General features: G+C 39.8%; 1 protein-coding gene across 1 annotated transcript; it reads left to right on the forward strand.

Moving 5' to 3' along the window:
• Positions 1–5,118: 5,118 nt before the first annotated feature.
• TCHHL1 (trichohyalin like 1) lies at positions 5,119–10,510 on the forward strand. Its single transcript, XM_026486583.4, has 3 exons — positions 5,119–5,421; positions 6,295–6,450; positions 6,928–10,510. The coding sequence occupies exons 2-3, from the start codon at positions 6,313–6,315 to the stop codon at positions 9,514–9,516; spliced, it is 2,727 nt and encodes a 908-aa protein (XP_026342368.2). The 5' UTR covers positions 5,119–5,421; positions 6,295–6,312; the 3' UTR covers positions 9,517–10,510.
• The last annotated feature ends 5,002 nt before the right edge of the window (positions 10,511–15,512 follow it).

The following is a 15,512-nucleotide window of genomic DNA, read 5'->3' on the forward strand; positions in this document are numbered from 1 at the left end:
TAAAATGTTATATTCACGATTGGGATGCCTGGGTGTCTCAGTCAGTTAAGCGTCTGCCTTCAGCTCAGGTCATGATCCCAGTGTCCTGGTATGGAGTTCCACATCGGGCTCCTTGCTCAGTGGGGAGCCTGCTTCTCCCTCTGCCTGCCACTCCCCTGATTGTGCTCACTCTCTTTGACAAATAAATAAATAAAATCTTTTTAAAAAATAAAATAATATATCCACGAAGCAAAGGGAAGATTTAAATCACACTGCCTCTCTTCTCCACCCCCTTTCTCAGTGTTTAATATTTCATTACTCTAGTCTTCTATTACCTTTCTAACTCAAAATAATATACTTTTCTTTTCCCATCAACTTTTGACAGTATCACTTCCACTTTTACCTTTCCAACCACAACCAAATATGCCATGCTTTGTACATACACAGACTCTAACACTAGGAAATCAATAAATAGCTACATTGTTATGTTAAGCTCATAGGCACAGAAGCAAGATTGCCTAGGAGCAAAAACTAGGTTTACCACTTAATAGATTTGTAGCCTTGGGCAAGACACTTGACCTTTCTTTTCCTTATCCTTGATGCTCTGAAATTTCCAAGGATATATCTAGATGAACATTTTGTGGACCTTTTAAAATCTGAAGTCTCTAGGAAATCTTCATTTAATGTTTTGATAAATTAACCTTTTATCTCTCTGTTTTATCTTTCTGATGTTCCTTTTAGTAGGCTTTCCTAAGTTGATTATGTATGTTTCTTACCTTTTCTCCCACCTCTTACATTTCTTTCTCTTTTTGCTTTATATTCTAAAATTGTACTATCCAATGAGGTAGCCACTAGGTGAATGTGGCTATTTGCATTTAAGTTTAAATTAATACATATTAACTAAAATTAAAAATTTAGTTTCTCAGTCACACTAGCCACATTTCAAGCCACATATATGGCTGATGGCTATCACACTGGACAGTGCAAATATCTAAAGTTCTATTGGATAATGCCATTCTAAAGGACTTTGTCAACATTGTGAGGTTTTTAAAATTCTGTTGTTCTTTTTTTATTTATTTTTTTTTAAAGATTTTATTTATTTATTCGACAGAGATAGAGACAGCCAGCGAGAGAGGGAACACAAGCAGGGGGAGTGGGAGAGGAAGAAGCAGGCTCATAGCGGAGGAGCCTGACGTGGGGCTCGATCCCAGATCGCCGGGATCACACCCTGAGCCGAAGGCAGACGCTTAACCGCTGTGCCACCCAGGCGCCCCCTCTTTTTTTATTTCATTTATTTATTTCATTTTTTATTTAATTTAATCTAAAAATACCATTTTTTCTCTGATTTTTGTTCTCTGATTGCTCTTTTAGAGCATCCTGGTCTTGCCTCAATTAATATATTTGGAGTATATTAATTAGAGGGTTTTTTTTTTTAATTTCTCTTCTGCTTCATGAATTATATCTATTTCCTCTGGGGTCAGTTTGTCTGTTTATCTTGTTCTTTTTTTTTTTTAATGCTGCTGATTTATTAATATCCCTGAATATTCTTAGTTGCCCCTTTATATCAATTAAAAGATCTGAATTTCTTCTGATATGAATAAATAGGTCTGTTTTCACACCAACTCTCTTACCTAGATGGGACTTGTGGCAGGCTGGAGAAGAAACCTGTCAATTTGCAGAGAAATGGCTGTCAGGCTGCAGACCTACCCTTTCCCCACCCCCCACTAATGCCATATGAAGAGGGTTTTCCCAGAGCATTAATATCTATACTAGATGCCTTAGCTTTTAGTCCATCTATTAATCAACAAATATGACAGAGCAACTACTATAGTCCAGATATTCATACAGCTTCTGAGGACAATGTGAAAAATAAGATACAGAGTCCTGCTCTCAAGGAGTTTACTTTTAGCATTTCTAGGAATTTTGTTCAATATCTTTAGGGAAGAGCCATTTGGGGTTTTGCTAGGAAGGTTAGGCAGTATGCTCAGATATCTATGTTCTATGCTCCAAAGTGGAGGAGGGATATGAGAATGGCCACTGAGACAGAAGTTCCTCACATAAACTTTCAATTACTTTCCCTATTTAAAGCCCCACTTCCCACTCCCACCTCCACTGTACCTGCCTTCACCTCTGCCCCTCCTTCATAACATATTCTGGGTTGTGCCTTTCTCTACTTGTTTCTATTATGAACATTCAATCACCCACTTTTCAACTTCCATAAATTTCCTAAATCTAAGTTGCAATTCTCCAGTTCTGCTTATAATTCTGGTTCATTTTTTTCTTCTTGTATATTTTTATTTTAGAAGATTCCTGGAGAGACATAAGAGTATACATTTTCTCAGTCCACCATCATCTTGAACACTTTTATAATAAGAAAAAAGATAATGAAATTATAAACTGAAGGCTTTTTTGCTTGACACATTTTCCAGTATTACAGAGAATCATTAAAAATTGCTTTATTAGCAGGGCACCTGGGTGGCTCCCTCAGTTAACCGTAGGACTCAATTTAAGCTCAGATCATGATCTCTGGTCCTGAGATCCAGCCCCACGTGTGGGCTCCACACTCAGTGCAGAATCAGCTTGTCTCTCTTCCTCCTCTGCCCCTCCCCCACTCACACATGGCTCTTTCTTTCATAAATAAATAAATCTTTTTAAAAATTGCTTTATTAGCCATCTTTTCCAAAGTAGCCATCATATCAGTTTTATTTTAAGCCTTCATTGAAGACTTCGGTTGTGACCTTTGAAAAGTAAGAGGCTTTTAAACATAGCTCTTTATTTTTATTTATTTATGTATTTATGTATGTATGTATTTAAGAGAGAGAGATGGCACACACATGAGAGGGGAAGGGCAGAGAGAGAAAGAGAGAGAATCTCAAGCTGGCTCCAGCTAAGCTGAGGCTACATTCCAGGACCCTGAGATCATTACCAACCTAAAATCTAGAGTTCAGCACTATTGCTTCTTGGCCTTTTGGCTAAGATCAAGTGAAGAGTCCAGTGCTTAATGGACTGAGCCACCCAGGCATCTCAGACATAGTTCTTTATTAATCAATTTCTTTTCATTCTGTCTCTCCCCCTTTCTTCATTATCCCTACACAAAATTAGAAGGGAGAGGACATCATGGAGGGACTATTAGAGCTATTTTTTTAGAAGAAGAAAGGGCAGCCTGGGTCTTTTCTTCGGTAATAGAATTATTTGTGGCTTATTGCATAGCAGTCTAAAGAATTTTTTTCAATGAAAAATTATTCTTATCTTCTCCTCCCATCTCTTTCCTGCTTCTGCCATCCCTTGAGTCACTACCCACACAGAAGTATGGGTATTAATTAAATGGTCTTAAGTAAGCTCTGAAAAAATAGGAATGTCTGTAAAAGGGCTGGGGAGCCAGACCTTACATTGTTCAAGATCCAAACCTGACCTTCTAAATAGAAACTATAACCTAAAAACATAGACATTTAGGGTTGAAAGAGTTCAATCCTCTTCCCCGTAAGTCACTCCGGTCTTACCTCCTGCTGTTGGAGGACTCCCCTATAACCTAGCCAATGGTTTGTGATTCAGCCTCTATTTGACAGTTCCAGTAACAGGAATCTTGTTACCTTAGGAACAGTCTACATCATTGTCAGACAACACTGTTCCTTAAAGAGCTCTTAATAAAAACTACAGACTTCTTTTTAGAAATTGTCAATCATTGATTCTAGCTCTATTCTCTGGCATTACACAGAATAAGGAATTCAACATAATGAAGATCCCATGAGCTCAGACATATTCTTGAAGTATTTCGATTCTAAATCCAGGCTTGCCATTTACTAGGCACATGGCCATAGGCAAGTTACTTAACAGCTAAGAGCCTTAACTTCCTTACCTACTAAAAGAGGATAATAACTACAAAGGTCTATGAGGATTAAGTAAGACAGCCCACGTAAAGTACCTGACATGTCTTAAGTGTTGAATGAATGTAAGTTCCTTTCTCTTCTTATCCCATTCCTTATCCCCATGAAAACCCTTCAAATATTTGAAAACAGCTGTTATGTTTCCCCTAAGTCTTTCTTTCCAATTCAACCTTAAAGATACTCAGTTTCCTTCAACCATTTCTCATGAAACTGGCCTGTGACCTCCAAGGCAGAGAGACAGAATTTACTCAATTTTAAACACCCCAGTGCCTAGCATAGTGGCTGAGAAATAGTTGGTAGGCAGGAGATATTGATTGAACAGAATTAAGATGACCTTGACATGCCAATCCCAATTCTCAGGCAGAGGCTTCTGCCTTTTAGGACAATGTTGAGAAATTTTTTTTCAGGTGGGAACTATCAACATGGATTTCCCACCCCCACCCTCAACACTCAGTTCCCATATACTTGCTTTAATTATCAGGAAGATCAGAACAATGTTTTGCTCAATATCAATTCTGCCCTTAGCTTCAGTCTTCTTGTAAAATTACCCCCCATCTCTACCCCTCCATTCTCTTGGTCTCTGCCTTTTAGAGTTGTTTTCATGGGTCTATTTCTTACATGCTTTTATAAGCAGGCAAGAATGCTTTAAAACATACCCTGTTCTCTTTTTAAATATCTAATAAAACAACTAATCTAATTCTCCTGTTAACTAAATAGTCTCTGCAAAGAGGGACTGAGATCTAGAAGGTAATAAAAAACATCTACCAGTTTAGCATCTCAGGCTCTCTCCTACCTATCTTCAGATTGGTGGTTTCTAGCTCTCCCTTTCCCCTTTGCAGAAAGAACACAGGAATATGGATGCCCATTTCTAAGCTCCTTGGATTATAAAAGCACCTTTAGAGAGCAGATAACAATCACTTTTTTAAAAATAGCACATTCTAGGTAAACAAAGTTCTGCACACCCAGCAAGATTTTTTTTTTTTCCTAACTCTGCCTCCAGGCAAGGAGAGCAGAGCATTGAAACACCTCAATCAACTGGTATTGCCGCTCTTGTCACATGGCTTAATGGGGCCTCTATTTTTAAACACATGATTGACATCCATCTGTCCAGCTGGGTCAAATACAGTCCACCCTGTGGGCAGAGGAAGGAATCAGATGACTTCTGAGGTCCCTGCCAGCCCTATGATTTGTCAAACAGAAATGTAATTGTGCTCTTAGGTTGAAAAAAAAAGAAAAGCCAACACCACTCCAAAGGTCCTTCAAAACTGTAACCTGCAAGTCAGTGAATGAAACAAAATATCCCCTCTCCTTCCTTTGGATGAGTCTGAAGCCAAGACTTAACTGAACCTGCCTAAAGAAGGAAATAAAAATAATAAGAGAAGCTGTGAGTAGACAAAGAGAGGAGACTGGGTTTGGTGGTGATGACTCAGGGCATTAGACCCAGAGGGTGTCTCCTTCCTAACTGTGCAATTAGGGACTCAATAAAAGGTTTCAGCGCCTGCCGTCAGCTCACAGCCCGCTGCCCATTTTACTCTACTTGCTCTCATTCGTGAACAAGGTAAGCCTCATAGACCATATGCTTGAGCATACTTGGGATCTAGGTTGCTGCTCTGCTTATATGTGAGATTGTGTAAGGATTCCAGAAGAGACATACCCCAAGTCTAAGTTGACCACTATTAATCCCACTAAACTGGGAACTCCAGCCCTGCAGATGCATTCTTTGCTTTGGATCACTCTTTTTTAAAAAATACAAACTGTATGACATAGGCATGAATACGATGTAACAAGACACGGGACTCAGAGCAATACTAAATTGAAAATACAGAGTCATTTAAATGATGGGTAATGACTGAGGGGTCAGGATTCTATGTGTTTTAACAGTGAGTTCACTGAGCCATGTCTTCTTGGTAAAAATATGTTGCTTCAGCCTGCATATATAGACGTCGATTTTCTTGGCATTACTTCTCTTTCCTCTAGAAGCTTTACTAACTTTAAAAATTATACTTTCCTAAGAAGAGGAGTTAGACTGACCCAAGGTGGGAGAAAACAGGTGGACACTCTCAGTTAAGGCTGGAAGGATTGGTCCCATTCTGTTGACATCATTTGTGCATTTCAGTACTTATATTTGCGTTCTTTTTTCCACTTCCTTTTGCAATAAAGCTTTCTCTGAAGACATGAGTGTCGCTGTTTTCCAAAGGGTGGGATGATGTGTCGCTTCTAATACCTACCTGTGCCAGAGCTGATCTCACCGACATTACTTGGTACAAAACTAAATCATTGAAATTCAGATACAGTATCTTAATAGAGATAGATAGAATAGAGCAGATGATGCCAGTGGAACTGGGGGAGGGACAGAAAAAAGGATGACCTCTGTATCTCCTTCCTGAAGGACGCTTCTTAGGAAATGAGCTTTGTTTGTTCTTTGTCACAGTCTCCTGAGTTGGGAAAGATGCCTCGGCTCCTGAAAGATGTCCTCTGTGTAATCAAGACATTCCACAAGTATGCCCAAGAGGATGGTGACAAGGCAACACTGACCTGCACAGAGCTGAAACAGCTCATCCAGGGCGAGTTTGGGGACATTCTTCAGGTGAGATGTTCACAGAGCTGTGGAGATTCTTCCCCACTTACCCTTTCTCCATAATCTATGCAAGATGGGTATAGGTGATCCCTGCCTGTTTTATATTTGGCTACCAACTCTCGGCACTCACTGATTTTGAACTTTTTTCAGTCTCAGCTCCCTACTCTGTGCAATTGCTTAATCAGTCTTACAAAGGAAAATAAGGTTTTTCTCACTGGGGCTATGCTTCAGCAAAGTAGGTTCTGAGAGTAGTCATGAGCCAGTGTACAACTAAATGCAACTCACAGTGACGTAAAAACTCCTTCTTAGCATAGCTCTCTGATGAAAAATGGAATCAACAAATTCTTACTGCTTGGGGAAATTTCACTAGTTCCTGAGGAAAAAGGTTAGAAAAAAAAAGAAAAGAGCATTCTTGGGAGACATGTAGGCACTCGGGGTGCTTGAACACATATAAATAGGCTGATTCCTCACTGTGTTTTCATGCAGCCAGATGCCATTCATGCTGTGAAGAGAAATTTGAACCTTCTGGATACTGACAGCAATGGCAATATCAGTTTTGAGGAATTTGTTCTTGCAATCTTCAACTTGTTGAACCTCCGCTATCTTGATATACAGTCATTACTAAAACCAGAACCAAGACAAGTGTCTAAACCAGAGGAGAAACCAGATGATATGGATCTTCAGGGGACTGGTGGCCCTGGCCAGTGGACACAGCAAATGCCACCAACTCAAGACAGAGTGGTGCCTCCTTCAGGAATGACATCATCAGCTCAGCTCAGCCCGATGGAAAGGGGAGCAGTTGGACACAATGGGGTTGAAAACACCAAGACTTGCAAACTGCCAGTAGACACACCTGGGCCTAATGACCCTAAGAACCAACACATGGAAGGAGATCAACAGAACCAGGAAGTGGCCCAGGATGTACCAGCAACAGGAGACAATGGGGCTCAACTTGAGACAAGTAAGCCAACAGCAGAATCAGAACAGATCGACAGTCCCACAAAGCAGGAGGAGCAGGATAAGGAGAGTCCCATGGGGGGAGATAAACCAGTCAGGGAGCAAAGTGTCACTAAGACATGGGATCAATGTGGAGAACAGGAAGGGAGCCTAAGAACCCGAAGTTCTCTACCAGAAAAAATACCACAGAGGCCCTCCAAAGATCAGGAAGTTGCAGCAGGAAAGGGTGTTAAGGAACATTCTAAAACACAAGAACTGTCGCTGCCAGGAAAATATGAGCCCAGTTCAGAGCATGCTGACCTGCCAAAACAAGCTGCAGCCCAGAAGCCATTGCAGACAGAGAAACCAACTGATTCTGAGGATGATGGTAGAACATCTGAGATCCAAGGACAAGGAGAGGATGCCGACAGGACACCACCTAAGACAAAGAATCCAGCTGAACTTGGGGATGATGGTAGAGTAACTGAGACCCAAGAACCACCAGCACAAGAAAAAGAACATGAAACAAAGGTCCTGCCTGTCCAAGGTGATAGCAGAATTGTTTCAGAAACACCTGATGTTAGGGCTGTAAGGAAAGAGAGGAGAGGCCCTGAGGCCCATGAAACAGCAGGGCAGAAAGAAAATGAGAGAAAAATTCAGCTACTAACCCTGGAAGACCAACCACAGGATGGGAAGTATGAGGAACTCCGAGAGTCATCAAAAGAAAGGGATGCTGAAGAAGGTTCTAAAACACAAGAGTTAAGCTCAGAAGAAGGAGATCAGAATCATCCTGAAATTGAAAGAGCAGTCACCCCAGGAGAAGAGACAAGACGTGCTGAGGAAGGCACAGCAAAAACCCTTTTGAGCAGCAAAAATGCCCCTGCAGCAGAAGGGACACCAGGAGCAAGAGAAAGAACACAGGAATTAGCACAACTCAAGAACCATTCTGGAGAAGAAAATAAGAAGGTCACCAAGACTCACGACAAGCCAGTCAAGGATGATGATGGTTACCAGGGAGAGGATCCCAAGCCCACAGTCACACAGAATAATGAGGGTTCTGAAATTCCCAACAGCCTGACTCCAGAGGATAGTGATAGCAGCTCAGAGACAACTGACCTGCCTGTGCAAGGGGATTCCCAGAATCAAGTAGACCCTCTTAGAGAGTCTGTGGAAAGAAGTCAAAATAATAACCCAGACACTGAGAAACAGGTAGCTCTGGGTCAGGAAAGCAGAACTCGGGAGGCAGTCATGCTGGCAGTCGAAGGAGAGGATAAGCAGCTCACCAAAGAACCAGAATGGGCTGCCAGAGAAGAGCACAAGAGTCTGGGTTCAGGGACCAAAGGCCCGGGTCCAGCTGTGCACCCTGATGGACATCCAGAGGCACAGGAGTCCACAGCAAGAGGTGAAAACAGAAAGTCCTTGGAGACAGAGATCCCAGGTACTCTGGAGGCAGACTTCACTGACCAGTTTTCCATAAGGCAGCTTCCAGCAAAGGAAGACAGCAGAAGAAAGCTAAAGGTCCAGGGCCTAAGTACCAAAGGAGAGGAAGTTAGAGCACCAGAGACCCAGGAGGCTCCAGTAAAAAATCTGGATGAGGACAATTCAGCATCTCCCAAAACACACCTTGAAAGAGAGGGAACTGCAACGTTGGAAGAGGATGAAAGCCCCCAAGAGTTGGCAGAAGCCAATGACCAACAAAATCCAGCCAAGAAAAGATACGATGTTTCAGTCCCCCAGTCCAGCCTTGAAGAGAAGATGCAGGCAGACCAAGAGCCTGGTTTTGTGGAGAGGGGTACAGTCCATTCCAGTCCTCTGTACCAGTACCTGCAAGAGAAGACACTGCAACAAATGGATGTGACCCAAATGGAGCAGCAAAATCAAGCTCAGACAGCTAGATCATCAAGCCCAGAGCTCCTCAACAACCGGTCAAGTGCATCCCTCACCCAAGAGATCTCAGAGTGTCCTATTATCTTTAGTGACAGCCAAGCATTACAACATTACACCAAGGAGCATCTGCCTGATGCAGATCCTGCTGACGCACAGCAAACATCAGTTCCCCAAGCCTCAGAAGATAAGCAGGGCTACCCTCAGGAAAAGAAACCAGTACTACAAAAGGAGGCAGGCCCCAAAGAGCAATGAATCATTATCATGATCCCAGGAGAAGTTCCAAGAAACTTCGCACATCTCAACATGTCCCAGACTCCTCCCAATCACCCTCAATGCCCACAAGCACACATCCAGATGCAAACTGATAATCCTTTATTTTTTTTAAATTAATGGGCCTTTATTGATACATTATTAATAAATGAAGTCCATTACTTTACTCCATTCGTTACTTTTTAATCTAATGTCCTTTTTCTGTTGCAGGATCTCATTCAGTTTCCCACATTACATTTACTTGTTGTTTCCTTTGGCTTCTCTTGGTTGTTACAGCTTTTCAGGCTTTCCTCATTTTAGATGACATTGACAGTTTTGAGGTAGGGGGCTCCTCCATTCAAATTTTTCCTGATATTTTTCTCACAGTTAAACTGAGGTTATAGGTTTTGGGGAGGAAGAGTGCAGTGATAGAGTTCCCTTTTCTTCACATATCAAGGAAGCGTCTGTTACCTTTTTTCCTTTTTTTTTTTTTTTTTGGTCAAAACTACCTATGAATTTTCTTAATTTCTTTTTTCTCCTCTCGACCCCCCTTCCAATCTTGCCCTCTCTTATTTTATTTTTTTAATAATAATTTTTTATTATATTATGTTAGTCACCATACAGTACATCCCTAGTTTTTGATATAAAGTTCCATGATTCATTACTTGCATATAATACCCAGTGCACCATGCAATACATGCCCTCCTTAATGCCCATCACCAGCCTATCCCATTCCCCCACCCCCCTCCCCTCTGAAGCCCTCAGTTTGTTATAATCCTTTAAATTCCCTACCCGGGGCCCCTGGGTGGCTCAGTCGGTTGGGCTGCCTTCCCTCAGGTCATGACCCCAGGGTCCATGGGCTAGCCCCACATCAGGCTCTCTGCTGGGGTGGGGGGGCAGCCTGCTTCTCCCTCTGCCCTTCCCCCTCCCCCTGCTCATGCTTGTGTGCTCTCTCCTCTCTCTCTCTTTGAAATAAATAAATAAAAATTTTTAAAAATTTTTGAAGTCCCTTCCTAGGTTTCTACAAAAGCACATAAGAAAGTATTCAGCAGTGCGAGCTGCCACCAAAGAAATATCACACCAAATATCCTACCATATGATACTACTTCCAAATACCAAAATGGATTTTCTCATGAGACAGTTTTTCACAATTTACCAGTCACTAAAAATAGAAAATTTCCTTTCATATCTTTAACAGATGCCGATTTCTTCAATTGATTTGTTGGCTTTTTATAATGTGGCAATAGTGAATATAAGACTCTGCAATACCACCTTATAATCATAAAATATAATTAATCCATAGATGCAGATAATTCTGCTTCATGACATACCCTAACAGAATTCAAGTTTATCCTAAAAGTTTATCCTTCAAGATAATCTCAGATATCACCATAACTCAAAATAATTATAATTTTCTAGCATCCAGTCAGAGTAGATTCATGACTTTTTGCTAATGTCCAGGTGCTAAGTGTGGAGTCTGCCTAGAGTTTCTCTCTCCCTCTCCCTCCAGCCCTCCCCCTGCACTCTCTCTTTCTCTCTCTAAAATAAATAACTAAATATTTTAATAAATAAATACATGGCTGTAATTAAAGGATGATGCCCCAGAACTAGTAATAACCCAGAAGAGGAATAAAAGAGATACCATAAAATGTTTCCCAAAACCAAAATGCCATCTCCCATTGCATCCTGCCTTTGAGGTTCAATATTCTTCCACTTCATCTCACACCCCTTCTAGAATCTAAAATTCTCCTATATATCCCCCTTTCAACATTTTCAGCTCTTTTCATTCTACCTTTGAACATAATGAGTATCCTTATCTAAATATATATATATATGTATATATATAAATGTGTGTATATGTGTATGTGTGTGTATATATCTATATCTATATATATCTTTAATGACCAGGAGACATGAGACAACTCACAAAAAAGAAAAATATATACTTAAATAGTTTAAACTCATCAGGCTTTTTCACAAGCAACTCCCAACATATATCAGGACCCACAAAAATGACAAAGGTTATAAATAACAAATTTGCAAAAGAAGCTATACAGATGGCCAATAAATATATGAAACCCTCACTAGACTTGAAGGAAATGCAAATTAAAAATAGTTTTTTCACTTACCAAGTTATTAAATGTTGTTTGTTTTTAATAACCACACAGTGATCTGAATGTGGAGAAACAGAAACTCTGAAATACATATGACAGACATAAATGAGTACAACCTTCCCAGATGGCAATTCAATAATATTCACAAAAATATTTTTAAATATTTCTCAGATGGCATTATAAGGAAATAATCGTGGATGTATATAAAAATTCATCTACAAAGATATTAGTCATAGCATATTAAAGACAGCAAAATCCAGAAACGACCTTAACGTCTATCATTACAGGAATTATTAACTAAATTATGGTCACAGGATACTGTGGAATGCCAAAAATCATTAGAAATTATGAGATTATATTACAATTATAGAATTACTAAGATTTTAGCTAAGTGAGGAAGGATTAATAAAATACTAAGCTTTGAATGATTATAAAGTGGTATATGGAGTATGATTCCACTTAGATTAACAGATAAATAAATAAGCAGAGTATGAGAACAAATCTTAACAGTAGTTATCTCTAAGTAGGGTAACTATAAATGACGTTTATTTCCTGATTTGAGATTTTCTTCATTTTTCAGATTTTCTATAATGAAAATGCAATACATTCGCAATCAGAAAATAAATGCTATTCTTAATAACTAATTATAACCTTTAACTCTAGCCTTTAGAAATAATGTAAGATAGAAAAAAATTTTTTTCAAAGATGTTCACAACACCATTATTTATAATAATGAAAAGTGCAGAAAATCAAATTTTAATAGGCTTTGAAAAGTATATTTATCCCCTTGATGTTTATTATATAGTCTCTAAAATGTGCATTTACGAACCATCTGCACTCGTATGGAAAATTCCTTATGCGGAAAAACATGATACCATTCAGTGCTTACAGCAGGTTACCAACTATATATGTGATGAAGAGAAAATACACCTAAGTATCTACAATGTTTATCTCTTAGTGATAGAATTATAAGTAACTAGGACGCCTGGATGGCTCAGTTGGTTAAACATCTGTCTTCGGCTCAGGTCATGATCCTAGGGTCCTTGGATCGAGCCCCATGTCAAGTTCCTTGCTCAGCCGGGAGCCTGCTTCTCCCTCTGCCTGCTGCTTCCCCTTCTTGTGCGTGTTCTCTCTCTCTCTCTTTCTGTCAAATTTTTTAAAAAATTTTTAATAAATAGTTTTTAAATACTCTCTTCACATTCAAACAACCATACAATTTTCTCTCCCTGTTTCTGCCCTCTGATCTATCCCTACCACAAAGCAATGTTTTTTCCATCAACCTATAAAAATTCTTCCTCTGAAGATGGCATTGCCCTCCATCTGACAAGCCTAGAGACCGCTAACCTCCCTGTTTTCAGACCTCTTGTGGTTCATACTGTTGACTGCTTCTCAATTCACTGGTCCTTCCCCACCTCCTTGTGGATTCTTCTCAACCACTCCCCAAGACTTTGGGCTCTTTCCAAGTGCTCCTTTTTTTCTGGACTTTCTCCCTCTGAGAAACTGTCCTTAGCACAAGTTACTAGTGTTACAATGGTGAGTTTCAACTGATCTTGTTCAGACTTGAATGTGTACTTCAATCCAGTCTGTGCAGTTGCTCACAAGATATGACCCCTGAGACTGTCAATCACTCCCCATTAAACTGGCTTGTCTTCTCAATTTCCCTCATTCTGTCCTTCTCTCTATCCCCATTCCATCAGGCTTCAAAGGCACAAATTTTGGAATCATCATTTGCTTTCTCTTATTCTCCATATCTAATCCACTACGGTATCTCCATAGTCTTCCATAAGTCCATTTTCCATATCCATCTTTCATTCTCCACTCCCTATGGGCCTTCAAGTACCCTACACCTAAAATAATGTCTCTCCTTCCCCTTTTATTGAATGTCCACATCCTGCTTATCCTAAGAGATCCAACTTCCATGTCATTTCATTCATTCCAAAATTTTTATTAAAAATTTTGTTAGTTCCAAATACTGGGTGAAGAATTAGAAATACAGAAATGAGAAGACAAATAGGTACTCTCTATCTTGGAGCTTGCATTCTAGTGGAGGAAGGGAGAAACCAACAGCAGACAAGTACAACCATAAATAAACAAGATAATTCCAGATAATAAAGTGGAGAACATGATACAGAGGAACAAGGGAGCAGGAGGGCAGAGGCAAGTAGAAGTGCTGCTATAGAAGACTACTTGACACCTTCCTGATGCCCCAGCAAAAGGGATGTTGTCCTCCCCTGACTCCACAGTCTTGATTTGTGCCTCTTTCTCAAACTTCCTCCCATGAGTTACAGTTATTTGTGTGCTTGTCTTACCTCTCCTCTCAGACCATAAGCTCCTTGACAGCGAGGTTCACAATTTACACATCTTGCTATCCTTCATTAGCATGGAGCTTAGCACCAGATGTGTATTATGATTTCAGTAGGTGTTTGTTGAATACGTAAATAAATCCTGATATCATTGCAACAGCCTCTTAACTGGGCCCCTGCTTCCAGTCCATCCTTCATTTAATCACTCAGGAATTTTGCAAAACATTGTTTTCATTTCATCTCTCTCTGTTCAAGACCTCTCAGTGATGCCTTACACTTTCCTCTATGCCACATCAGGTCTAAACTGATCAAACTCTATAATCTTTCCCTCCAATTACAATTTACCACTAGTTTCTTTAGAAATCCTGCTGAGGACCTCAGGTTGGTCATCTAATTTAAATCCTAACCTTGATCATTTAAATCCTATTCTACTAAGTCGAAAGGAAAATTGTTGGGATTGAATGCATTCTTTCATTTCATTTAAGTGTACTTATTAAACACTTGCTATGTGCCAGGCACTATGGTAAGCACTGGACAAGCCCTGATCAGTGGAACAGACATGGTCCCTGCCCTCATGAAGGATGTAGTCCTACATAAGACAACTGTAAAGTCCTGGAAAGAACTACTCAAAGTCAAGGTGTTAGTCACATTATTTCTTCCATCTCCATGTTTGCCTTTGTTCTTGTGGTTCACCTTCCCTGAAATGTGATTTCATTTCTTGAACTTCCCCAATTATACCTGTCCTTAAAGTCCTAGACTGAATCCTTCCTCTCCATGAAGCTCATTCATACCCTATACCACCCAGATTAATACTTTAATACTTACTTGCTAGTATTACTAACTAATTGTTCTCCGAGTGTTATGTCCCCAACTAAATAGACTTTAAGTCACCGGAGAAAAAGGAATAATTCTTATATTCTAATCCCTCACATGTCCACCAGCAACTGAATTAACCTTTCTGACCTCAGTAGCTGCCTATGTAAAATGTCATTATAATAACTCATGGGACTATTGTGAAGAATTTGAAAAACACAAAAAAACCCAAAAACAACAACAACAAAAAACAAACCAGAGCTACTATCCGGAATATACAAAGAATGCCTACAAGTCAATGAGTAAAGATAACCTAACTTCTAAAAAAACAAACAAACAAAAAAACAAAACAAACAAGCAAAAAAGCAGTAAAAGACATGAACAGGCACTTCAGAAAAGAGGATATCAAAAAAAAGAGTGAAAAGGTACTCAACCTTATTGGATATCAAGTAAGTGCCAGTTAAGGCACACTGAGAACCACTCATATCTACCAACTGTCTGAAATGAAAAAGTGATCGTATCAAGTGTATGCAAAGAGGTAGAGCAATTAGAACTCTCAACCTGGTAGCAGAAGCACAAATTGATATAATAGTCATTGTGGAGAACAGTAGGGCAGTATCTATTGTTGCTGAATACATGTAACCCTATGACCAGGTAATTCTACCCCAGGTATACATCCCAACAGAAATGCACTGAAAGACATGTTCAAAAATATTCATAGCAGCACTGCTTGTAACAGCACCAAAGAAAAGATAACCCAAAGGTCTAC

Source organism: Ursus arctos, unplaced genomic scaffold (genome assembly GCF_023065955.2).
Source record: "Ursus arctos isolate Adak ecotype North America unplaced genomic scaffold, UrsArc2.0 scaffold_12, whole genome shotgun sequence".
Lineage (NCBI taxonomy): Eukaryota > Metazoa > Chordata > Mammalia > Carnivora > Ursidae > Ursus > Ursus arctos.

Bases quoted from the DNA above. Each gene is read 5' to 3' on its own strand.
- TCHHL1 (XM_026486583.4), top strand. From the start codon at position 6,313: ATGCCTCGGCTCCTGAAAGATGTCCTCTGTGTAATCAAGACATTCCAC. The intron at 6,451-6,927 runs GTGAGATGTTCA...GTTTTCATGCAG, and splicing joins AGTTTGGGGACATTCTTCAG to CCAGATGCCATTCATGCTGT.